This window comes from Pleurodeles waltl, chromosome 1_2 (genome assembly GCF_031143425.1).
Source record: "Pleurodeles waltl isolate 20211129_DDA chromosome 1_2, aPleWal1.hap1.20221129, whole genome shotgun sequence".
Taxonomy (NCBI): domain Eukaryota; kingdom Metazoa; phylum Chordata; class Amphibia; order Caudata; family Salamandridae; genus Pleurodeles; species Pleurodeles waltl.
This window is the reverse complement of record NC_090437.1, coordinates 1,135,511,589-1,135,536,555: the sequence shown is the minus strand read 5'-3', so window position 1 is coordinate 1,135,536,555 and position 24,967 is coordinate 1,135,511,589. Positions and strand designations below refer to the sequence as shown.

At 44.6% G+C, this 24,967-nt stretch overlaps 1 protein-coding gene across 1 annotated transcript in view; it reads right to left on the bottom strand.

Moving 5' to 3' along the window:
- Positions 1–8,595: 8,595 nt before the first annotated feature.
- Positions 8,596–24,967, bottom strand: part of RAB28 (RAB28, member RAS oncogene family) — a 625,431-nt gene continuing 609,059 nt past the window's right edge. The window contains exon 7 of the mRNA XM_069202784.1: positions 8,596–9,156. Coding sequence (XP_069058885.1) covers positions 9,064–9,156 — 93 coding nt within the window. The 3' untranslated portion in view covers positions 8,596–9,063. The remainder of the gene's footprint in view (positions 9,157–24,967) is intronic.

The following is a 24,967-nucleotide window of genomic DNA, read 5'->3' as shown; positions in this document are numbered from 1 at the left end:
AAGCAGAGAGGTGGTGCTAGCGAGGAAATAACATATGTCCAGAGATGGCCAACAAAACGGATTAATCAGCAAGGTCTGCTGGGAGGAGGGGCCATCACACACTGTAACAGGAGGAAGCGTGAACACATGGCCACCAAAAATGTTCTCCTAGTGGAATCATCTGGAAAGGAACTAAGCACAAAAGGGAGGAACATTCACAAAAATGCACCCAAAAAAGAAAGCATTTAAGACAAGCACAACAAAGAACAAATGGCAAGAGTGGGTGTGGTAAAAGCCCATAGACTGAATACAACATGTCTTGCAGGCAGCGTGCAACACAGGCTCGACCTCAATAACCAGAATGTCCACCTCTGTGCTATGATGCATGCATGTTCACATGGAGACCATCAAAAATAGTTCTGCCCATCCCTTTCAAAGATAATCACTGTGTGCTATGTGTTGCAGCCATGATGTTGCAGCAGCCATTTTGACCATTGCTTAAAGTCCTGTCAGAATGGTAAAATTAAAATAAATAAGTTGGTCGGATTGCATAAAGGAGGGCAAGTGGCCCAGCAGCAATTTTTGGCAGTTGGCCTCTACCACAAAAACTACAACTGAGGAACAAATGTGGGGTGGGTAGGGAGCCCTCAAATAAATGGATGAGTAGGCAGGTGGATGACAAGCGTATACAGAGAGCACAGAGCAACTAACTTACTGATAAATAGAAAGGCATTGTAAGAAATCGTGATACTACTTGAGTGGGTTGAGTACCAATCTCAAGCAATAATCACAATCCTTGTCAAGGTGACCACTAAAGTCTCTAAATAAACCAGATCACAACCCTCTGGTAGCTATGGCACAGCAGAGACAGCCTTAGTTTAGCGGTAATGTGTAATTAATTTATGCAGTACCAAAACAGTAACAAACTATAAAGAGAACATAAGAAAAATCCCAAATCAATGTAGGATAATGGAGTAAATTCCAATAAATTAAATGCCACCAAAATGACAAAATTCCAATAAGGGAACTTGGGGTTAGGAATTTTTACATTTTAAATGTGAAAATATAGTAAAAAGAAAGCATTAAGCACCAACCATGGTCATATGATGGTGCTTAACCGGCACCTGGTTACAAGTTACAGTCATGATGGATGTTAGAAATGGGATCTCTAGTTGGTAGTCGGTTTGCACCCTGTCCAAGTAGGGACCCTCACTCTAGTCAGGATAAGGGACATACCCGCTCAGATAGCCCCTGCACACTCCCTTGGTAGCTTGGCACGAGCAGTCAGGCTTATCTCAGAAGCAATGTGTAAAGCATTTGCACATAACACACAGTAATAAGTGAAAACACTACAAAAGGACACCACACCAGTTTTAGAAAAATAGACAATATTTATCTATATAAAACAAGACCAAATACGATATAAATCCAACATACAGTAAGAAAAATATGAATTCTGCAAGATTTACTCAAAACTACAGTTCCTTGAAGTGGATAGCTCTACCTGGGGCAATCACGGCATCGTGATCAACAAAACCAACAGTTCAGGCCGGCCGTGGCGTTGCGGGCCAACTACGGTGTCGGAAAGACCCGCAAACAGTACCTTGGAGGGCATCGTGATCCTCGCAGTGAGCTCTTGAGAGCGGCGTCACTGACGTTGCGGTGTTGGTTCGGGAGTCAGTGCAGGAGTCGTCTAGCCCTTGAGGTCACACGCGTTGCAGATCGAACTGATTAAGTCAGGTTCGCCGGCGGGGCTGCGGTGCGAAGCGGGATGATGCGACGTGCGGTGCCCACAGGTCACGGTGCAGGCAGCGGCTCGGTGACGCCGTCCAGCGGCGTCAGTGAGACCAGGGCTACGGTGTGAAGAGGGGCAGTGCGACATGCGGTGTCCACAGGTCATTGTGCAGGCAGCGGCGTTGTCACTGCTGAAGCGCTGTTGTTGGTAGGGCTAAGCCAGCGGTGTGGGATGGCGCTTCGTGCCTTTCACGAGCGGTTGCCACAGGCCACGGTGCAGGCAGGGTGCCTGGTGATGACACAGGAGTCGATGGTGCTGGCGTCGGTGGACCGGGGCTGCGGTGCGGGATGGGACAGTGCTTCGTGTACCTCACGAGCGGTGTCCACAGGCCATGATGCAGGAAGCAGTGCCGGTGGCGTCGGGGATGCCCACACTACGGTGTGAGCAGGCGATGCCGGAGTGCAGGGCCCACAGGTCACGGTGCGAGCAGCGGCTCGGTGAAGTCGGCCGATGACAGAGTCGGTGAGACTAGGGTCGCAGTGCAAAGCGGGGCAATGCGACTCTGTGTGACGTCAGCAGGTCACGTGCAGGCCAGTGGAGTCGTTGGCGGCGTTGCAATGGTTTCTCCTCTTGAACAGCACAAAACACACTGTTCCCAGTGCTGCAGGTCGAGGAGACTGAAGTCTTTGGTGTCCCTGAGACTTCCAACAGGAGGCAAGCTCTACTCCAAGCCCTTGGAGAACTTTCTCAAGCAGGACACACAGCAAAGTTCACCCTTTGCACTCTTTTCAGTCAGAAGCAGCAACTGCAGGCCAGTCCAGCAAAGCAACACAGCAAAGAGACAGTACTCCTCCTTGAGCTCTTCTCCTGGGCAGAGGTTCCTCTTGATTCCAGAAAGATTCTAAAAGTCTGGGGTTTTGGGTCTTCTTCTTATACACAGTTCTGCCTTTGAAGTTAGCAAACTTCAAAGCAAAGTCTCAAGTGTTTGCAAGATCCTTCCTTGTCCAGGCCAGGCCCCAGACGCACACCAGGGGGACGGAGACTGCATTGTGTCAGGGCAGGCACAGTCCTTTCAGGTGTGAACGACCACTCCTCCCTCCTCTCTAGCTAAGATGGCTCATCAGGATATGCAGGCTACACCCGCCCCCTTTTGTGTCACTGTCTACAGAGTTGCAAAAAAGCCCAAATGTCAAACTGACCCAGACAGACATTACACAAACCGGCAGAGCCACAGAATGGTATAAGCAAGAAAATGCCTACTTTCTAAATGTGGTATTTTCAAACAGACAATTTAAAAACCAACTTCACTAAAAGATGTATTTTTAAATTGTGAGTTCAGAGACCCTAAACTCCACATTTGTATCTAATCTCAAAGGGAATCTGCGCTTCAAGGATATTTAAAGGCAGCCTCCATGTTAACCTATGAGAGAGATGGGCCTTGCACAGGGAAAACCGAATGTGGCAGTATTTCACTGTTAGGACATATAAAACACTAGTATATGTCCTACCTTAAACATACACTGCACCCTGCCCCTGGGGCTACCTAGGGTCTAACGTAGGGGTGCCTTACATGTAGTAAAAGGGAAGGTTGAGGCCTGGCAAGTGGGTCACTTGCCAAGTCGAATTGGTAGTTTAAAACTGCACACACAGACACTGAAATGGGAGGTCTGAGTCATGTTTACTGGGCTACTAATGTCGGTGGCACAACCAGTGCTGCAGGCCCACTAGTAGCATTTGATTCACAGGCCCTGGGCACGTTACTAGGGACTTATTAGTAAATCAAATATTCCAATTATGGATAAACCAATCCACAGTACAATTTATATGGGGAGCACTTGCACTTTAGCACTGATTAGCAGTGGTAAAGTGCGCAGAGACAATAAACCAGCAGAAACAGAGTCCAAAACCAGGAGGTCGGAAGGCAAAAAGACAGGGGAGACACGCCAAAAAGCTGCCAGGTCTAACAATGGAGCACAGGTCAGACACAAGAACCTGGTTTGATTCAGTCAGAAGTTTTACCTTCTGTCTTAGTCTCTAGAATGGAAGTTAAAATCCTCAGCAGGACAAGATAGAAGACTATAGCTAAAGCGGGCTTCACAATGTTGTATAGACACTGGACGAGGTCCCAGTGAAGCTGTTGAATTTTGGCGGGAAAGCTCTCTACAAAAAAAAGCACATTATGTTCAAAGCCTTGTGCATAGTGAACAAGGCCCTTTACCAGGTTAACCAAACTGGAACTAAGGCGATGTTCCACTGGTATATCCCAGGAATATATCTTCATTCAGCTCATCTTAATCTGGTGACAGTGCCTTCTCGGTTGCGGCAACTCACTTCCTCATCATCTGACCTGTATCAAAATGCATTCTGCCTTTGGAAAAGCCCTAAAGGGCTGGCTCTTCACCTTATAGGGATATTTCTTAGCTTTCTCTGCAATTCTGCTCATTTGTTTCCTGACACCTTTAGGTATTTGCTGCACTTTATAAATCTTGCTCAAGTCAAATTTATGCCCACCCCAGAGGTGTGGCCAGGAAAATGAGCAACCCCTCCTGTGTGGTCTGTCTAAACTAGTTCTGCAGGCGCCTCCTCTCTGACTGGGAATGGTGCCTGTCTGTCTGGGGAAACAAACAAGGGACCTAGCCCTTTGACACAGTAGGTCTCTTTCAAGTTAATCAAGTTCCTAGGCACAAGCCAATATGGTAATCCTGCTAGAGGAACAGACACACCTCCTCGCTCCCAAGGCCTTTGTCCTGCTGTCAGACCAGTTTTCACAAATCATCAAGGGAGCTATTCAGCTGCCAAGTGACAGACAGAGCTCATGCAAATGGGCCTCGAGAGGATTTAGACAGGGCAAATCTATTACAATGCATTACAAATTCAACTTTACCAGTATTTTTAAAAAGTCCAAAAATTAATTTTGGTGCTGGTTCCTAACTGCAGATAACATTATTAAATGTAATATTGTATCCCAGTGCTTTGCCATAGAACAGCCGACATTGCTACAGTGAAAATACCCTTTGAGGCCTTTTCACTGTAAGGACACATATAACACTAAAAGTTTATATGTCCTACTTTTAAATACTGTGCACCCTGCCTTATGAGTATAAGGCCTAATTGGGGCGTTTTGACCTGTCAAAAGGGGTTATTTTCACATGCAGAATTTGCAGTTTAAAAATGGCACACCCAAGGCTGCCCCCTCTCCCACCTCCTCTTCGGCCTTGTTATCGAGCCAAAGACAAGGCTTATCCCATGTGATGCACACATTCAGGGCTGGAAGTGGGCTATGGGCCATGACGATGTAATCGATTTATATGCTGATGATGTTCTCCTTTTTCTGTCTAACCCATCAGTGACGAGCCTGTGCTTCCTTCGTATTCTTCAGCTCTATGAGGAGGCCTGTGGCCTACAGGTTAAGAATACTGGTTAGGGTGCTGTTCCCTCCAAGATATGTGTTGAGTAGCAGACGTCCATTCATGTGCTTTCCTTGAGCTTTTGTTACTTAAGCATCCATAATGTTTTACTTCCGGAGTTGGAGTGGAAACTTTACTTCACCCTGCTGCTCTGGAGGATGAGGGCCAATGTGAAGAGCTGGGAGGCCCTCCAACTTAACGTAATGGGAAGGGTAGCACTCTATAAGATGATGATTCTGCTGCGTTTGTTATGCCTCTTTCAAAATTTCCCACTAATGGTGCCCCGCCAGTGGTTCAAGGAGATGGACTCCTTGGTGAAGTAGTTTCTCTGGTACAAATTCAGGCCAAGACTTTCCCTAGCTAAGTATCAACAAGCTCCATAGGATGGGGGCTCAGGTATGACTAACCGCTACTTTTACTACTTGGCATCTCAAACCCTTCTTACCAACGATTGGTTTAGTAGGTGCTGGTCAGACATGGAATACAGATTGGAGCTGACCTCAATGGGCTTCGATGCCCATGCTCGGGATGCTCTATGGAGCCCCCATTCCTCAGATACGCTCCCAGTTGACCAGAATAGTTCTTCTCTACTGGCGTGCAGTGCTATATTACATGGGTCGGGACTCCAAACTAATGATGCAGACCCCCTTGTGTAGAGGGACCTGGCTGCATGAGGGGGAGGCCTAGAGGGCTTTACACAATGAAACATGGTAGGCATTTACTTTCTGTGGGACATCTGGTCCAGTAAACACATATACTCCTTTACGGCACTCTAATCGACCTATGATGTATCTTCCACGCAGTTCCACAAATACCTTCAACCGTGACATGCATGGAGGGTACATGTCTCCCCAGGCACCGAACTCCCTGACCACAGTCCCCTGCAACCTAAACTCTTGATGGGTGTGCTGCCTGTAAACGTGGCTCAGACCAGCCACTGCAGTGTCTGTGGGTACTTTGATCATTTTCCTCATCAACTTTTAGTTCAATTTCCCCACCCAACCCTTAGGTGTTCCTTTGCTTTTGTTTATGTTATGTTCCCTATGAAGTAGCCTCGAATTCTTTCTTTTTTTTAAAGTACATTTATGTCCACTTTGAAACTGCTAGAGGATTCTCTGTCTGTTCATAATTAATCTAAATTCATCATTGCTTTAATCATGTGAATGCACTTTGCAAAGGTGTGTATTTTTCCAATGAAATAAGCATTATTGCCATTATGATATATTTTGTTTTTGTTAGATTATAGTCTGTTGATGTTTATCCAGTCTTTTTTAACATTCTTTGCATAAATTATTTGATGACTGTCTGTAAATTATAATTCCTCTTCTTCACCCAGAATGTCCTTTTCTAGGACACTTAAGTCTAGTTTACATAGTTTATAATATTATAGTTCCAGTTTCCGTTTGGAATGGGCCACATTGTCTTCTCTCCATTCGAGAAGCACTGCACACCTTGTTAAGAATCCTTAGAAGTAAGTACAGAGGGAGAGGAATGCCTGTTGGAATCTATGGCTTGAGTAGACTGCACACACTGGGAGTATTTTTTATGAAGCCACTGAAAGTCGTAAAGGAATGCAAATCATAGGCTAACTACAAAGCATACATTTGAGATTCTCACAAGTTTCACCAACATGCAATAATTATCCTGTATTAAAAATAAAAAAACGCACATGACATTGGCACGCTTACTTGTTAATGATGCAAATCCGAAATAGCTTCTAGTGTGCTGTCATGAACAAGTCAGGCCAGTTATTTCTGCGGATGTTGTCAGATGAGATTATATTTCACGTGGCTAGGTTTTTGACAGCTGCCTTGAGCGTGAGGGATACAATGATAGACTGATTGAGCTCTACATTTTTGTACAAAATTGTGGGTAATTTTATTGTAAGATTTGTATGTATTTTGTATTTTTTCTGATTTTTATATACTTTTATGGCTGTTTTATTACTACCAAATAAAGTCCGAATTGACTGATTGATTGAACACGTCTGTCGAAGATGTTTTCTGCGAATCTGCTAATAAGAAAGGGTAAAATGTCAAAATGTTCAGAAATTAATTTATTAGACATACTTTTAAAAACTATTGCTAGATCCTTGAAAATATTTTTAAAAAATGGTAACATATTCCTAATTTACAACTCTTTAATGCAGATATTAATAAAATCAGAATTGTTAGATAATGTGACCAAAATACATTTATAGCAGTAAAGCACATATTCAGCAACAGAATAGCATGAACAATGTTTTTTTTTTTTTTTAATTTAGTGTTTCTTTTCACTTCCTCCCTTATCTTTGGGAAACCGTGATTTTGGTTGTAAAAGTATCCTTAAATAGATAAATAAATTCCTACCTCAAAAGCATAAATTGCGATAACCTTTATATAAGCAACACAAATCCCTGGTTGCATCACAGTGACCTTGGGTTTAGAAAACTAGGATGTTGGGGCGCAGTTTTGTTTTTATTCTCATGGCAACAATGAGTTTTGAACATTGATTTGCTTCTGTGTGAAAACAGGAAACTGGGGGAAACATTTCGAGGTAACTAGAATACATGCCCCTTCGTTGTGACTGAAAACACAGGACACGTTTGTACCTATGTTAATAATAACAACAAATATGCTATCTATAATGGATTACACAGGGAGACAAAATTCCACCTCTTGTTATGTTGTAGGTGCCACGAAACAAAGTGACAAAGATAATAAACAGCACGTGACAACTGGACCCAATCAGCATCATTGCTAGGATCCATTTTTGTGTTAACTGTGCAGCGTTCTTCATTTAGAGCTCTGTTGCACTAGAAGGAATACATCTTAGACGCTCTACCTTGTTAGTGGCAGGGGGGGATCTTGCAAACTGACTACAAAATGAGACTCTTGATTTAAGTATTTTTTAAGCTGTCACACTGAAAACCAGCAGTGACTTCTAAGTAAACAATGAAATAATTGAACCATACACTGATGTGGTGTCAGTGATTGAATCAGAAATTAAACTCGAACTGGACCACAGCTACATGACTGGCACAATCGATAGTGGGACATGAAAGCTATCAAATAGAAAGGAGAAAAAGAGTGTGCATGTGATCGGAAATAAACAGAGAAGAGTTCTCACGAAAGGAGCTTCCAGAGCTAGTGGTCTGGTTTCTATAATAATATTTGAGGATCAGAAAAAGTTCCAACCCTTTTTTGGGACAGCAAAAGACACCGACCAGTGCTCAGAAAGTGCGACTGAACTACTAGTTAATGCCCACATTTCCACTCTGTCTGGCTTTGGTCACAACAATACATGGTTCGTACTAATACTTCCTATTAAAATAACATCATCGGAAAAAGTACAACATATAATTTGATAAGATGCTAACATGTAGCCTTAAACGTCAAACCAACACCTTTCTAATGAGTTAGATTGAATTGTAACTTAAGTGATAATGTGTAACCACGTTTTTGAGACTTAAAGACCACAGCGATATTATAAAAATGTAAACAGATGATTTTCCATTTTAATATTAATGCATGATTTTCCTTTAAAATATAACTGCCATACTATAAGTAACAGGATCAAGATTCCTTACGTTGTAACTGACTGCAATAGGCTCAATGCAGCAACTAGTGTGTGGATAATATTTTGGCTCACAATCGAACAAAAGCAGGAAGTCCCAATCTTGCAATATCAAATGAGACTCACATAAAAATGACATTGGCTCTGCAATATTATAATGCGTATCCTTGTGCAAGTTCACAGAACAATCTAATACATGTGTTTAATTTCCAAGTGTTTGGTTAGAAAAATTGAATTATGACCGATCCCAGAGACTGGTGCTCATCACATGACAGGGTAACAGATTTCGGAAACCCTCTACTGTACTACAGAGATTGTCGCTGTAAAAGCAAAGTTCCTGTGAATCCAAGGTCCTGTGCAAGTATTTTAATTCAAATAAAATAAAGTTCATTGTATTGCGCACATCGAGCTTCTAGGGGGATTGACAGTTCTTGTAACGGGCTCTTGACTGTAATTCACAATGTCGGCCTTCACTACTCTCTGTAATAAAAGAAAAAAATAATTAACGATACGTTAAAAAACAATGTTACGGTTCCAATCAAATCAATTCATTTAGATACAGAGGTGCATATCCAATACAGTATTTATTACCTACCAACCAATTCATACTTTTTGCATAAAACAATTCAATACTCGATTGAAGTTAAGATTGTTCAAGATCAGAGGCAGCAGTGTGGGCAGTGCCAAGTGAAGAGCAGAGTACTGGGCACTGGAAGGTAATGAACACATATACTGTTAAAACTTTTGCAGTACACATGTCCCCAATGTTTTTCTCTACCGATTCACATGTAGATTTACGTCTAAAAAACTTTTTGAATAAGAGCATAAATGGGGTGGAAAAGCTCCCCCCGCGGAATGGATTATTACACCAGGGGATGTATTAACGGATATAAATTTAATATTCACATATATTCTTGCAGATGCTCAAGCCCAATTTGCACGAGTCAGTAAAGGGCAGTATGGGTACAAATCTACAATAGTCATGAACACAACTGTAGGATGCTGCTGGATGGCTCCTCATGTCCTAACCTTCCCCCGCCCTCTAAAAGATCTATAGAGAGGGTTGGTAGCCTGTTGAGTGCTGGACTGTGGCCTTCCACGATAAGAGGATCCACGGCCAAACTCCCTAAACCTCCGAAAGGACTTAAAGGGTGTAGATGTTGATGCCTGTAGCCCCAAGGATCTTGCAGTAGCCCTGCTGTCTGTAAAACGTTCCAAAGCAGAGTTGGCCTTGGACCCAAATAACTTTTCACCATCAAACGGAAGGTCCAACAAAGTTGTTCGAACCTCAGTGGAAAAACCAGAAGACCTAAGCCACTCATGCCTCCTGGTCGCCACCGAAGTGCCCATTGCCCTGGCCACACAATCCGCTGTACCCAGACCTGACTGGATAATCTGATTGGCCGCCACTTGAGTGTCCAAAAGGAGCTCATCAAATTGCCCCTGCACATCCTGAGGCAAGCTGAGCACCACAGCTCTTGCCGTGTCCATCAGGGCATGAACTTACCTCCTGAGCACACAGGTTGCCTTGACCGATTTCAGGGCCATACTAAATGAGGGGAAACTTTTCTTGGCTGCTTGCTCCATTCTCTTGGACACCCTCTCCGATGGGGTATCAGGAAACAAACCAAGTGCAGATTGGGCAGAACAAGAAGCTTGGACCACCAAGCTCTCAGGAGGCGGATGTTGAGCTAAAAATTGAGAATCCCGAGGAGCAACCCTGTTCCATCCTTGCCACAGTCCTGGAAAAAGCTGGAGTCGTGACAGGCTTTTCCCAAATGTCTAAAATAGGCTCAGTAACAGCATCATTTAAAGGGAGTAGGGGCTCTGCAGAAGTAGAGGAAGGATGCAACACCTCCGTCAAGATATTTGTCTTCACTTCCGAGGCTGGTAACGGAAATTCCCAAAATTCAGCAGCCTTCCTTATGACATTGTGATAGGATGCTGCCTCCTCTGTAAATTCACCCGGGGATGAAAGATCCCACACAGGGGAGGTATCTAGTCCACTTGCAGAGTCAAGACCCTGAAACTCCTCCATAGGTTCAGGAATCTCTCCTTCCACTAACAACTGTTGCTGGTATTCCTGCTCCTCCAAAAGCCTCAAGGCTCTCCTCCTTGATCTCAATCTGGCCTCCATTCTTGGCGCCGACAGAGAGTTAGTTGACGTCGATGACGCCGGCTTCAAGATAGATAGACCTGGTGGAGGAGATGATGGAGATACACTGCGTCCCAGCCGGGACCCATCTGGCGCTGGTATTGACTCCATCGGCACCATCATCTGAGGCGACAACGTCATCAGCACCAAACCAGCACTCTCAGCCGGATAGAAGGGCACAAACGGAGCTGGCTCGTAAGGCGCCGGGGATCCCAAAGAGAACGCTAATGGACCTGTCGGACCAACCGGTGCATCAGCAGGGGCCATAGCCATGTTGCAAATGCTAAAGACAGCACTAAGGAAAGCCGCCAAATCCACTCCGGAGTAGGGAAGGCAGGAAACCTCTGCTCCTCTTGAAGTGCTTGGATCGGATCCAAAACTTGCATCACTGTCTCCAGAGCCAACACTGGTGAAAAGTGAGTCGGAGGACTCGCCGGGGACTCGACGACCTCAATCAGTGATGGCGCCGCAGAAGCCTGTGGACTCTGAGGCTGGGGAGTAATAGTTGGACTGACCTCCCACGACGTGCGACGTCGTCTCGGAGGGGACCGAGACCGATCTCTGGAGGAACGGCGCCGAGAATCGTGCTGGAGCCGCTTCTTATGAGATCATGACGACTTATGAGAAGAAGAGTCCCACGCCTTAGATCTTCAATGATCCTTGTGACCACTCTTAGCTTTTGCTAAAAAGAGCTTAGCTTCTCTTTCTTTTAAGGCCTTCGGGTTCATCCTCTGGCAACACTTGCAACCCTCCACGTCGTGGTCCGAACTTAAATACCACAAACAATCTTCATGAGGGGCTGTGACTGACATACAACCCCCGCACTCACAACAAGGCTTAAAATCTGATTTCTTTGGCGGAGACATTGTAATGAGTACAACAAGAAACCTTTGCAACAGTAGCTGTCAGGGAGAGTCAGGAAAAAAACTTTAGCGTCGAAGGCGCGGAAAAAAGGGAACAGACGTCAGCACGCCGGCGGGGACTTCTTTTTGCCAAGATGACGTCAGATGGAGTTGTGTGTGGAGCTGTGCAACTGTGAAGTCCTCGTCAACGTGAAGAGCTAAGAAGAAAATTTCCGGTGAATGCTGGCGCATTGGGAGAATTCATAAGGTGAGGAATCCACAGGTAGTTGTATCCGTCAGAACTGCTCATCCATATACTTGCATCAGAATGTGAAATTGAGACTTTGGGATCAGTCTTCCTGTATGAGACACATTGTTACCGAAATAAATTAATAAAAGTTGGTTATAATAAAAAAAAAACATTACGGCAGTGAGAGCAGTTACAGAACCGGGGTCTGAGGACTGTCTCTCAGTGCACATCACAATGAAGCAAGTTTATACATTTCTCTGGGAGCAATAAAACCATAACATGAGAACAGTTGTCACAGGGTCATAGATACTGTTCCAGATAGGGAATGTAGATGGGCCTCGACCTGGCATGGACACAATGTGGGCCAGCAAGTACGTGTACAGATGTCTGGCCAGAGAGGCATGTGGTCACTGCTTATGTTGTGTCCTGTTTGGCTAAGTGTACCTAACTATATGTGGCATCTAACTTCATGGTGTTTTGGGAACGCATGCATCCCTCTGGCCATGTGTGCTTTATTAGGGATAATCTCCAGGGACCACTGTAGTGTTGCTGTCTATCTGTGGGATCAGATCTAAGTTTTCATGTTTGTGTGTTTGGCTGCTGGCTAAGTGTTACCCCCCCTGTGAACTGTCAGTCAACCTTCAGGCCTGTACTTACATGCTGGAGTTGAAGGAGAGTTCACGAAGAGAAAATCTAACAGCGGTGATGCAGCATCATTCATGTATAAAAATGTCTTGTTGTCGTGCACATCATTATTAATCAATCCAATATCAACACTCACCTGTCTGAAGTCATGGATTGCCAAAGGGGCAGGTGATGGCGAATACTGCAGCCGACTAGTCCTTGGTAGGGTTTAAAGGGCCGTGTGGGAGGAGACTTAACAGACCGCTGTCCACCTGACCCACGAGGTCGATGGGTTCCAAGTCCATGCAGAGGCTAGGCAGCCTGCGCGACACAGTGGCTGATCAGGAATGGAAGCGGTTGGAGACACCTTCCGTAGCCATGAGAGGGGGCAAAAGGCAGACGAGGGACCGCTGTGAGGCCCAAGGACCTTGTCGTATCCCAAGAATCCTTGAAGCACTCAAGCGCCGAGTCTGCCTTGTCTCCGAAAAGACAGGTGCCATCAAAGAAGCCTGGACATCCCCAAAAAGGGAGACATCCTCTGCCAGGCACAGCACCTCAGGGCTACTGTAGAAGAAAATGCTCAACTGAGTGAGTTGGCTGTGTGAAGTCCACAACAAATTGCGAACTTTGCCGAATCTCTCCCATCGGCATCAGCTTGAGAAAGAGTATGTCCCAGGCCTCCTCCAGGGTCAGTGACAGCTCTTGCACAACCGTATCTCACAACATGAGGGAATAACAGCACAAAAGGAATGTAGTGTTCATGGACCGCAATGCAAGGCTGGAGGAAGAAAACATCTTCTTTCCAATTGAGTCCAACCTTTTGGAGCAACCATATGCCACAATGTGTGGGAATAACGGGCCAAAAGGAATGCGGTGTTCACAGACCGCAATGCAAGGCTGGTGGAAGAAAACATCTTCTTCCCAACTGAGTCCAACTTTTTGGTTTCCCTATCCGAGGAAGCGGAAGGGAACGTGTCATGGGAGGTGGAGGCTTGGACCACCTAGCTCTCAGAGGTGGGGTGTTGCATCAAGAAACTGGGGTCCCCAGGTGCGAGGAGATGGCAGTAGGCAATTATCTTGTTCTCAGGAGCCCCTGTACTGGGTTTAGAGCAGGGTCCCAGTAGGATGTCAGGGAGGACATCACTGAATGGGAGCAGGGCTTCTGAGGTGGAAGTTCCCGATTGCAGCACCTCTGTCAAGAGATTAGTCTTGACGGCCACCCAAGTCAATTGAAGGTACAGGACCTAAGCTGCCCAGTACCTCAGCTACCCTCCTCGCTACCATAACATAAGAAGCTCCTACCTCCGAGGCCACGGTTGGGGGAGAAAGCATGCCAGTATCTGAAGAAGTGTCAAGTCCACTGGCCTCACCCAAGTCTTCACGCCAGTCCATTTCTTCAGGGGGTTGGTATTCTAAAGGGTCCAGTGACCCCTTCCATTCATCCCCAAAGTAAGGTGACTGACATTTACTGTTGCACACATCACACACACTCCCACTAGCAATTTTGTCACAATACCTGCCACCCATGTAGGCTAGTGTTTTAGAGGGACAGTTTAGCCAGTGGCAGAGATGGCATCTTTTTGGATGACTGCTGCTGAAGCTGTAACAGGTTACGGCGGACAGCTCTGAGGCCGTCCATGAAGGCGTGGCTTGTGTGGATTCCCCAAAGTTTTCATTCCCAGAATATCCTGTAAAGGTGAAGCATTGACTAAAAACTTTATTTTTCCTTGCATTTCTGTCACGCAAACTACAGGAAAATGCAGGGGTCCACAAAATTCCTACCACCCGGTGTTTCCACACTTGTCCTGATAAAAATGCTACCCCTCTTGTGTGCCTGTGTCTACTGCCTGCGTCAGGAGTGGATCACCCCAGGGTCAACAGTAGCCTTCATGAAGGACTACCATTGACTGTTGTGTGATCCATTCCTGTCAAGGGCAGTAAGCCCAGGCTCACCAGTGGAGTAGTGTTTTTACTGGGACAAAGTTGGGGAACACTGAGTGGTAAGGAGTTTGTGGATCCCTGCATATTCCTGTAGTGTACGTCACAGAAATGCAGGGAAAAATAGTGTTTTTATCCAATGGTTTACCTCTGCAGGGCATGCTGGGGAAAAACAACTTTGGGAAATCCTCACAAGCGATACCTCCCTGGGCTCCCCGTGATGTCTACTTTACAGAAATGCCAGGGTTTGATCGGTTTCCCTAAATGCTTCCCGATTCCAGGACTAATTAGTACACTCACCTTAGTTATAATTATCACCACAATACATTTTGAGACCTTCCCTGTCGCGGGTACTTGGTCTACCCACACAAGTGAGATAACATTCTCATCAGGGGGGCCTGGGGGAATGCTGGATGGAAGGAAGTTTGTGGCTCCCTTCAGATTCCAGAACCTTGCATCACCTAAATGTGCAGAAAAAGTGTTTTTTAGACACATGTTCAGGTTTGCAAAGGATTCTGGGTGACAGAACCTGGTGAGAGCCCCACAAGTCAACCTATCCTGGATTACCCATGGTGTCTACTTTCCAAAAAAGTACAGGTTTGGTAGGTTTCCCTGGGTGACGGATGAGCTACAGCTCAAAATCCACAGGCATATCCACCTGTTTACTTTGGGAAAATGTGATGTGTTCACGTTTTGTTTTGGGGCATTTCCTGTTGCGGGCACTAGGCCTACCCACACAAGTGAGGTACCATTTGTATCGGGAGACTTGGGGGAAAGCTGGTTGGAATAAAGTTTGTGGCTCCCCTCAGATTTCAGAACTTTGCAGCACTGAAATGTGAGGAAAAAGTGTTTTTTCAGCCCAATTTTGAGGTTTGCAACAGAGTCTTGGTGACAGACTCCAGCGAGAGCCCCACATGTCACCCCATCCTGGATTCCCCTAGGTGTCTACTTTCTAAAAATGTACAGGTTTGGTAGGTTTCCCTAGGTGCCGGCTGGGCTAGAGGCCAAAATCCACAGCTAGGCACTTTGCAAAAAGCACGTCAGTTTTTAATAGAAAAATGTGATGTGTCCATGCTGCGTTCTGACACCGGCATGTTGCTTTATTTTCCCGGTCAGCGCGTCTTGCCCATAAGCAGGTCCCCGGGAATTTAGTGAGCCGGGCCACCGCCTATTAAGAGGTACGTGTTTATACAAGTAAAGCGCTCGTGATTGCTAGCGCTTCTTAGCTTGGGGTGTTTGGAGGAACTGTTACAGTTCAAAACGTAGCCTTTTAATTTTTGTGCTTTCTCCAGCAGCACACGAGTTTAGATTCATTTTCTACCGCGTTTATAGTTGATGCATTCATGCATCTTCTGCCGCAAGGTCAGTCTTCCTCTCTCTACGTTCTCTGCATATTTTCGGAAATATCAAATTACAATGGTGAACTAATTTTTTGTCAGTATTGCCCCTTATGGGTGCTTTTTATTTATTTCATTTGTATTATTTTTAGTGTTCCATCCCTGGGCCTGTTCTAAGTTCATCTCCACCACATCTTTTAACTTATAGGGTTCTATTTGCCATTCAGTTCTTTGAATTGGCCTACTAATATTTGTTTTTACTTATCTTTCGTGCACTTGGGTGTTTTATGGTGAACAGATGTGGTATTCGCTGCATCTGGCAGCGTATCTAGTGGTTGTATGTCGCAATGGCTTCAAGTAATTTGCTGTTGTTGTATATAGGCACCTTTTCCATTGTCCTGAAGAGGCCGGATTCTTTAAGGCCGAAACGCGTCGACTGTTATTTTAAAGGAGTGACCAACAGAATTCCTGAATTATTATTGGACTTATAATTCGCGGATTGTATCGGACTTCTTTCCAGTGATTGGTTTCTCTCACTGAGGCCAGATACTTTCTTTGGACTACGGTCACTACCTGTTACTGTTACTGCTTGCCACTGGATGGTTTAAGCAGCCTTTGCTTTATTTATTATGGTGCCCGAATGAATTTGTGTGGTGCTTTATGTATAGGATTTGTATATATTTAGATTTTATTTGGTGTATTAGTCTTTCTAGGTGCACAGGTAATTCGTTGACACTACGATTTAATTATTTTGACTATATTAAAAGAAATTAATTTTCAGTGAGAAATTGAGGTTTTCGCTTGGATAGTTGGGTTTTCATTTTTTCCTTCTGGATATCTTCTCTGATGTACATGCTGCGTTTTGGGGCATTTCCTGTCACGGGCACTAGGCCTACCCACGCAAGTGAGGTACCATTGTTACTGGGAGACATGAGGGAACAAAGAGTCGAAGAACAAGTGCTGTTGCCAATTGTCTTTCTCTACATGTTTGCCTTCCATATGTAAGACAGTGTGGAAGAAAGAAGTCATTTTGCGAAATGCCCTGTAGTTCACATGCTAGTATGGGGACCCCCGAATGCAGAGATGTGCAAATAATCACTGCTTCTAAACTCCATATTTTCTGCTCATTTCGGAAGTACATAGGCTTCCTTGATACCTATTTTTCACTCTTTATATTTTACCAAATGAATTGCTGTATACCCGGTGTACAATGAAAACCCATTGCACGGGGCAGTTCTTTTACTGGCTCTGGGTACCTTGGGTTCTTGATGAACTTACAAGCCCTATATATCCCCGCAACCAGAAGGGTTCAGCAGATGTAACTTAGTTGGAAAAAGTTACAGAAGAAAGAGTATACAGAAATAGCTGTTTTTTCCAAATCAATTTCAATATTTTTTTTAATTTCAACTGTTACTTTCTATAGAAAAACCTTGAAGGATCTACACAAATGACCGCTTACTGAATTCAGAATTGTGTCTACTTTTCAGCAATATTTAGCAGTCCAGAATCCACCATTGGTTTCATACCCATTTCTGTCACTAACTGGAAGGAGGCTGAAAGCACAAAAAATAGTAAAAACTGGGCAATTCCTAGTAAAATGCCAAAACTGTGTTGAAAACTTTGGTTTTTGGATTCAAGTCTGTTGGTTCCTGAAAGCTGGGAAGATACTGATTTTATCACCGCAAGCCCTTCGTTGATCCCATTTTCAGGGACAAAACAGATGCTTTCTTCAGCAGCACTTGTTTCCCATTTTACTCCCAAAAAACAAATTTTAGCTGTATTTTGACCAATTTTGTCAGTCTCCTTCAGGGAAACCCACAAACTCTGGGTACTGTTAGAAACCCCAGGATACTGGAAAATAAAGATGCACATTTGGTGTGGATAGCTTATGTGGACAAACAGTTATGGGCTCCTAAGCACGAAATACCCCAAATAGCCCAAAAAGTGTTCAGCATGGGGTGGCGGGATGAAGGGAGGGTTGAGGGGCTGGACGTTTGAGGGCGGGGGGGCAGGGAAAGGGCCAGCAGCTAAGGGGTTAAATGGTGCTTCAAAGCACATGCCTGTTATTTCTAAGCACTGCAAGTAACAAAAGTTACAGTTACTGGGTTTATGGTACTCAATCACGAAACGGATGGCTGGCTTTGTCTGCCTTGCTAGGATACAATCTTGTCACCTTCATTTCACCGCATTTGTAAGTGTCAACACAGCAACTAACTCAGTCATGTTGGCAATTATACAAACTCCATTTACCAAGTCTGTAACAAGTGGGAAGACTAAGTTTTGTCTAGTTTAGATCAGTTTCCCATTGTTAAAGAAACAGAAAGGCTATTTAAAGTCTAACTAATGCAAGACGTGCACCAAAAACAGGCGGTGGTCCCATCCGTTGTATTTATATTATATAGTTGTTAGACTTTTCATCCTTGGTGTGGTCTCCCTTAACATTTTGCCTCCGTTTCCCAGGTTGTTGATGTGTGCTGGACTCTGTTTTTGCTGTTTTTGTTATTCCGGGCACCTTACCACTGCTAACCAGTGCTAAAGTGCAAGTGCTCCTTTACAAAATGTGTATGTAATTGGTTTATCCATGATTGGCATATTTGATTTGTTAGTATGTCCCAAGTACAGTGCACTAGAGGTGCCCAGAGCCTGTAACACAAATGCTACTAGTGGGCCTGAAGCACTGGTTTTGCCACCCACATAAGTAGCTCTGTAATCATGTCTCAGACCTGCCACTGCAGTGTCTGTGTGTGCAGTTTTAAACTGTAAATTCGACTTGGCAAGTGTATCCACTTGCCAGGCCTAAACCTTCCCTTTCCTTACATGTAAGGCACCCCTAAGGTAGGCCCTGGGTAGCTCCAATGGCAGGGTGCAGTGTATGGTTAAGGTAGGACATATAGTAACATGTTTTATATGTCCTGACAGTGAAATATTGCTAAATTCGTTTTTCACTGTTGCAAGGCCTGCTCTCTCATAGGTTAACATGGGGGCTACCTTTAAATCTGATTAAAGTGTGGATTCCCTTTGGGAGCGGATTGACATGTTGAGTTTGGGGTATCTGAGCTCACAATTTAAAAATACATCTTTTAGTAAAGTTGATTTTAAGATTGTGTGTTTGAAAATGCCACTTTTAGAAAGTAAGCATTTTCTTGCTTACACTATTTCCGTGACTCTGCCTGTTTGTGGATTCCCTGTCTGTGTCAGTTTGACAGTTGGGCTGGTTGCACCTCACACTAGACAGTGACACAAAAGGAGCTGGGGTGTAGTCTGCATTTCCTGATGAGCCATCTGTGCTAGGAGGGAGTGGAGGAGTGGTCACTCTCACCGGAAAGGGCTGTGCCTGCCCTCACACAATGCAGTCTCCATCCCCCTGGTGAGTGTCTTGGGCCTGGCCTGGGCAAGGCAGGATTTCACATTCAAAAGAGACTTTGCTTTGAAGTAGGCCTACTTCAAAGGAGAAATTGGGTATAAGAAGGGCACCCAAAACCACAGACTTTAGAAGCACTTCTGGAAACCAAGAGGAACCTCTGCCTGGAGAAGAGCTGAAGAGCTGAGGAAGAAGAGCTGCCCTGCCTGGGAAAATATCGACGCAACTCCGATCTGCGGCTGTAAAATCAATGTGCCGCCGGCTTTGCGGCTGAAAATCGATGCTCGCCTGTAACGCGACTGAAGAATTGAATAACGGAGATGAAGAAATGACACGCAGCATTGCTGACGGAGGCTGGTGAGATCGCAACCCGCGCTGCGTGGTTTTCGGATCACTGTGCAGCTGGATTTCTGACGCAAACACCGCTGGGCGTGTAAAAACAACGCAAGGCCTGCATGGACCCGAGAGTGCTGACCGGATCGACGCATCGCACTCCTGCGGAGAGAAGAAACAACGCGCCCCGACTCGACGAAAGAAGAAACTACACAAGGTCTCGCTCGTGTCTGGAATCGACACATCGCAAGCCCTTTTTGATGCACACTCGCCCGTGCAGGGTTATTTTTGAAACACCCAAGGTACATTTTCACGCTAACAGTGTTAGTGTGTGTTTAAAACTACATGAAGACTCTTTTTGCTTTTTAATTGATAACTTGACTTGTGTATTGTGGATTTTTGTCATTTTGGTCTTGTTTTGTTTAGATAAATATTCTCTATTTTTCTAAGCCTGTGTTGTGTCATTTTGAAATGATTTCATTGAATTACTGTGTGTGTTAGTACAAATACTTTACACCTTGCACTCTGAAGTTAAGCCTACTGCTTGTGCCAAGCTACCAAGGGGGTAAGCAGGGTCTAGCTGAGCGTGATTCTCTTTTACCCTGACTAGAGTGAGGGTCCTTACTTGGACAGGGGGTAACCTGACTGCCAACCAAAGACCCCATTTCTAACAATAGTCATGTACAAACTCTAAATATTAAAGTAGAAGAGACATCTACCTATGCTTTGCGGATGTCCCGCAGCCGCCGAACCTTACAGCCTTGCTCAGATATTGCCAGGCCAGAAGGAAACAAAATCGGAGACCAAAGTTATGACCTACCTGTCCATCATTTTATCCAGCAACTAGTCTGATAATGGCTTAACTGATTTTGTAGTGCTGAGTTCCAATACCACAACTACTTGAGAATACTAGTGCAGTGAAAAAAAGATATTCTCTTCCTATCCCTCCTTTATCATGGCTTTTCCCAATGACAGAATTTGAAAATGTAAGAATCATTTTTCAGGAACTTTCACAGTAGTCTGCCCCGATACATTAGGGAAGATGCTATATATAACCAGCATGAGAGCCTTCTGAATGAAATCAGTCAAGATTATTTCGCCTGAAGATTTCAGAAAATATGTTTTGTGATTCCTCTGCATTTACAACATTATACTTGACTAAACAACAAATGCAGGGTATTTTCTAACTAAGAATTTTTTTTAAATGGCTCACTAGAAGAGAAAGACTAAAGAACGCAATCCCTCTTCACTAATGTATCATTAGTTATCGTCCTGAGCCTTGCAGGCACTAATTTGACTAATTAATAATAGGTTTATTACTATTTGTGAGGCCCAACGTGCTTTCCGGATTTTCGACTAATTAGTTATTCAATATGTATCACACATAGACCACCCACTAGATGCAGAAAGACCATTTAGGACTCTGAAAGGCTTTGTGTACCTAGGCCCTGACTGAAGGAAGTTTGGCTTTAGTATGAGCAGGTGGGTGCAGCATGTGAGGTCTAAAGAGAGGGTGCATAAGCCAGACGTTGCGAGAAGTGTGATTGGAAGCAGACGCACATGCAAGTCCTTCTAATTTTAAGTAGAAAATAATAAAAAAAATTGAGGGCATAGTTCTGGTTACTTGGGTGGACTTTTCCTGTGCAGTGACAATGACCCTCTCGATTATATCAGCACCATCCGTATTAGCAATGAATGACCATTAAGTGATAGTTTTGTGAGTCTTGCAAGCATTGCCAGTGTGTACATCTGCTGGGGTGGGCCATCAGGAGTACTTTCAGATGTAGGAGGACCTTCGTTGCTGATTGTGAATCGTTTATAACTTGTGCCAGTCCTATTTTGAAGATTTAGGGATTTAAGTGCAAGTCCTTAGGTGGAAAGACTATTTTATTGCTTTTCTAAATTCAAGATGGTTTGGTTACTATCCTTAACTTCTTGGGCAGGGTGTTCCATAGTTTCCTGGTTTGAACAGAAATATAAAATTACTTACTTCGGGTAACACGGCTTCTGGTCCAGAAAAACATTTTGTCAGCAATGATTGACAACAACTGTGAGGTGGTGCAACACACCTACAGCTGCAACACTGCCTACAGTCTTGAAGTCACCAAGGCATATTAGGTGGTCATTACTGTGAGTTCTTGAGATTTGTTCTGCTACCCACAGAAGCGTGTGCGAAGAATATTAGCACCACAACAGCATACCTTGAAGTATTCTTAACCATGAGCTTAACTCATTGGGAATGGAGAGTGCAGTGAAGGATCTGTGGGAAGATTATGTACACAAGAGAAATATTATTACCAAAGGCAAGAGTGTTTCCTTCAGATGGACACATCTTTCTGCAAATACGTTACCGTATGAATGAATCCCAAAGCTCAACTCTTTTGAAACGTAGTGTGGAGTAGTCTGGTTATCCAAGAAAATTATGCTACACAACTCAGGAAAAGTATGTGTTGCTGCATAACTGGGATGTGAGGCGGTAATTCTTCAATAAACATCATCAATCACCACCTTGAACTTGTCCCGGCAGATGTACAGGTTCCAAAGGGGGAAATCCAAGCTGGGTCTCAGGTCTCTGTCTTTCAAGGGAACCAACAATGGAGTAAAACCATGTGCCCCCCTCTCTTCCAGAGGCACCCCTTCTACAACCCTTTTGACAGGGTGAAGACGCCTGTTGCCAAGATCGAAACGTTAGCTGGTGAGCATGCTCTGAAAGAAGATGGTGGTTTGGCGGAGAGGACAGCAAAGTAAGTAAGTAGCCCAGGCGGATAAGATGCATAACTCATCATGATGGCCTTTCACTGAGGGACAATTGAAAGACCCTTTCCCCACTAGGTTGTGAAGACATAAGAAGGGAAGTCAGAGGATGTTTGAGACTGCAGGGGGCACACAGGACAATAGGGACTGGCTCTGCTCAGACCCCTACATCTACCCCATCTCAAAAGGAGTTTCACATTTGCTGTGGTATTTAGGCTGAAACAGTTGCCATTGGCAGGACTGCAAAGATCTAGCATAGCCACAAAGCTTCCATTACTGTAGGTACAATTGCTGCGTAAGAAAGGTCAGACCGAGGGTGCATTCTCCCAATAAAGCCCCTCACTATCAACGGGTAGCTCTATGAGTGAAGCCTGGAGATCTGCTGCATCCAAGCAACTTACGGTGCAGCTGTATCCACAGACCAAGAGTCTTAGTGAACTCAGGATCTCTTTTGAAGCATTTAGGGCACTACATACCAGGTCACTCACCAGGTCAGAGAAGATCAAGTTACATACCTCTGGTTACAATCTTTCTTGGTAAACACCCTGTCTAACTGCAGATTCCTCCTCTTCAGAATAATCCCGGCTTCAATAATGTATCCACATTTTGTTTTAAACAGAAATTGATCCTGGGTGCCTGAGAGCCACACTGGAATTGACAGTGTATTTCTGTACATTGTGCCACCCCTGCGCATTGACAACAATTTTGTCTTTCACTGTTTTCTGCCTTCTAATGAGGATCGACTGAAAGAAATCAGAGGTGATTGTGCGCCGACTCTAACTTGGGACTTTGTTTTTTACCAAAAGCAGGAGTCTGCCTCCCAGAATGGGGAGGAAGGAAGGTAATGAAGAATCTACAGTTAAAATATCCAGCAGAATACTTCTATTCTCAAGATTCCTCACCTTCAGATTAAATACCCTTAAAAGGGGTGGGTATGAGGAATGGACTATACACTAATGCCCATGTTGCAGCCTGGCAGATGTCTGGAGTGAAAACAACCTTGACCACCACCTGAGATCTTGGACTGTCTCCTACAACAAGATGTTATCCGGCAGACAACCCCAGTGTGGCATCCATTGGAAAGTGAGGTTCCACTGCAAAGCCTACATATGACAATGAGTACAAGAGACCAGGAAGAGGCATGAGACTAGCTTTTAAGAATCCTCAGATCCGACATCACTGAGAACCAGGACTGAGGATGAAAGATCAGAATAATAGCCTGAATGTTCTGGGCTTGTTGCAAGGTGGCAAGGTCTTGCATGCCACTGTATTCAAGATAGCCCTCATGATGAGAATCCTGTGTGTCGGCATCAGGTGGGTCTTCGATTCATTGATGGAAAACGGAACAAAGGACGATTGTCGTTTGGAGGTGGTCAGTGCCCAAAATAGCCAGTCATTGAGGTATGTGACTACAAGTATCCCTATTAAATTTGGACTGAAACCACTGCCAACCCTTCATAAATACTTAGTAAGCCAGGGTGGGTCTGACAAGTAGATGTGGTGAACTGAATATGCACTGACCCTTTCAGAACTGACCCTTTCAGAACCCGAAGGCAGTGTCTGTGGGAATGCGGGACCAGCACATAAAAGAACATGTCCTGCAAGTCCAAACAGCATCCAAACACCTGATCCAGGGCAGCAAGAACCTTAGCTAGAATGAGTATTTTCAATTTGTCTTTCCGTAGGAAAGCATTCAGAGGGCAAAAATTCAAAATCGGCCTGAGCTCTTAATCTTTTTTGGGTAGCAGGAAATAGCAGGAGTAACACCCCATTACGTATTTCCAAGTCTGGCCTCCCTTTGATGGACCAGTTGGTCAAAATCAACTTGACTTTCTGCAGAAGGATCTCTGCATGATCTTCTGGCACTTGAGTAAGAATGGGTGGTTTATAAGGAGGGGATTGAAAAAATAGCAGGGTATACCCTGATGGCTATGCATGGTCCTACAAGAGGATATCAAAGCGGTTTTAAAACTAATGCAGTGAATGAGGAGGCAGTGGAAAATTGGTGTCCTCAGTGGTGCCTGTGGCTATCATTGTGTCCTTTGGAGCCATTAAAAATGTCTTGGCCACCACATAAATGAATGCAAGGGCTGCCGCTGTAGGTAAGACAGACCAAATGATAAGCCACTAAAGGTTCTGTACCGCTGGTGAAATTAGCAGGCTTGTGAGAACCTAGGGAGTGGGCCGTAACACAGTTGTCTTTGAAGCATTCTAGAGTCAGCTTTTGTCCCAAAGAGCCTAAATCCATTGAAGGGTATGTCCATTAGAAATGCCTGGACACCACAAGAAAACGTTATGGTCCATCCAGGCATGAAGCTTGATCACAACACTAGTGCCCATGACACAGTCCATACAGTCCTTTATATCAGGGCTGGCCCAAATTACACATTTGTAGCATGTTGTCTGTCCTGAAACATTTGGACCAGGCTGCTATGAATTTGTTAGGGACAGCCGGCTAGATCTTGCTGCCAATGTCCCAAACAGTATGAGTACAATGCCCCAATAGGCAGACCGCATTCACAAACTGTAGGGCTCAACACGTGGATGAAAATTCTCCTTTGCTGATCGCATCAACATGCTTCTAATTCTTATATATTAATGCAGAAGAGAATGCGTTAGGATTGACATTGCTCATGGATGTTTGTACCACTAAACGTTCTGGGGTTGGGAATAGGGTGAGAAAGGCCAGGTCACCAG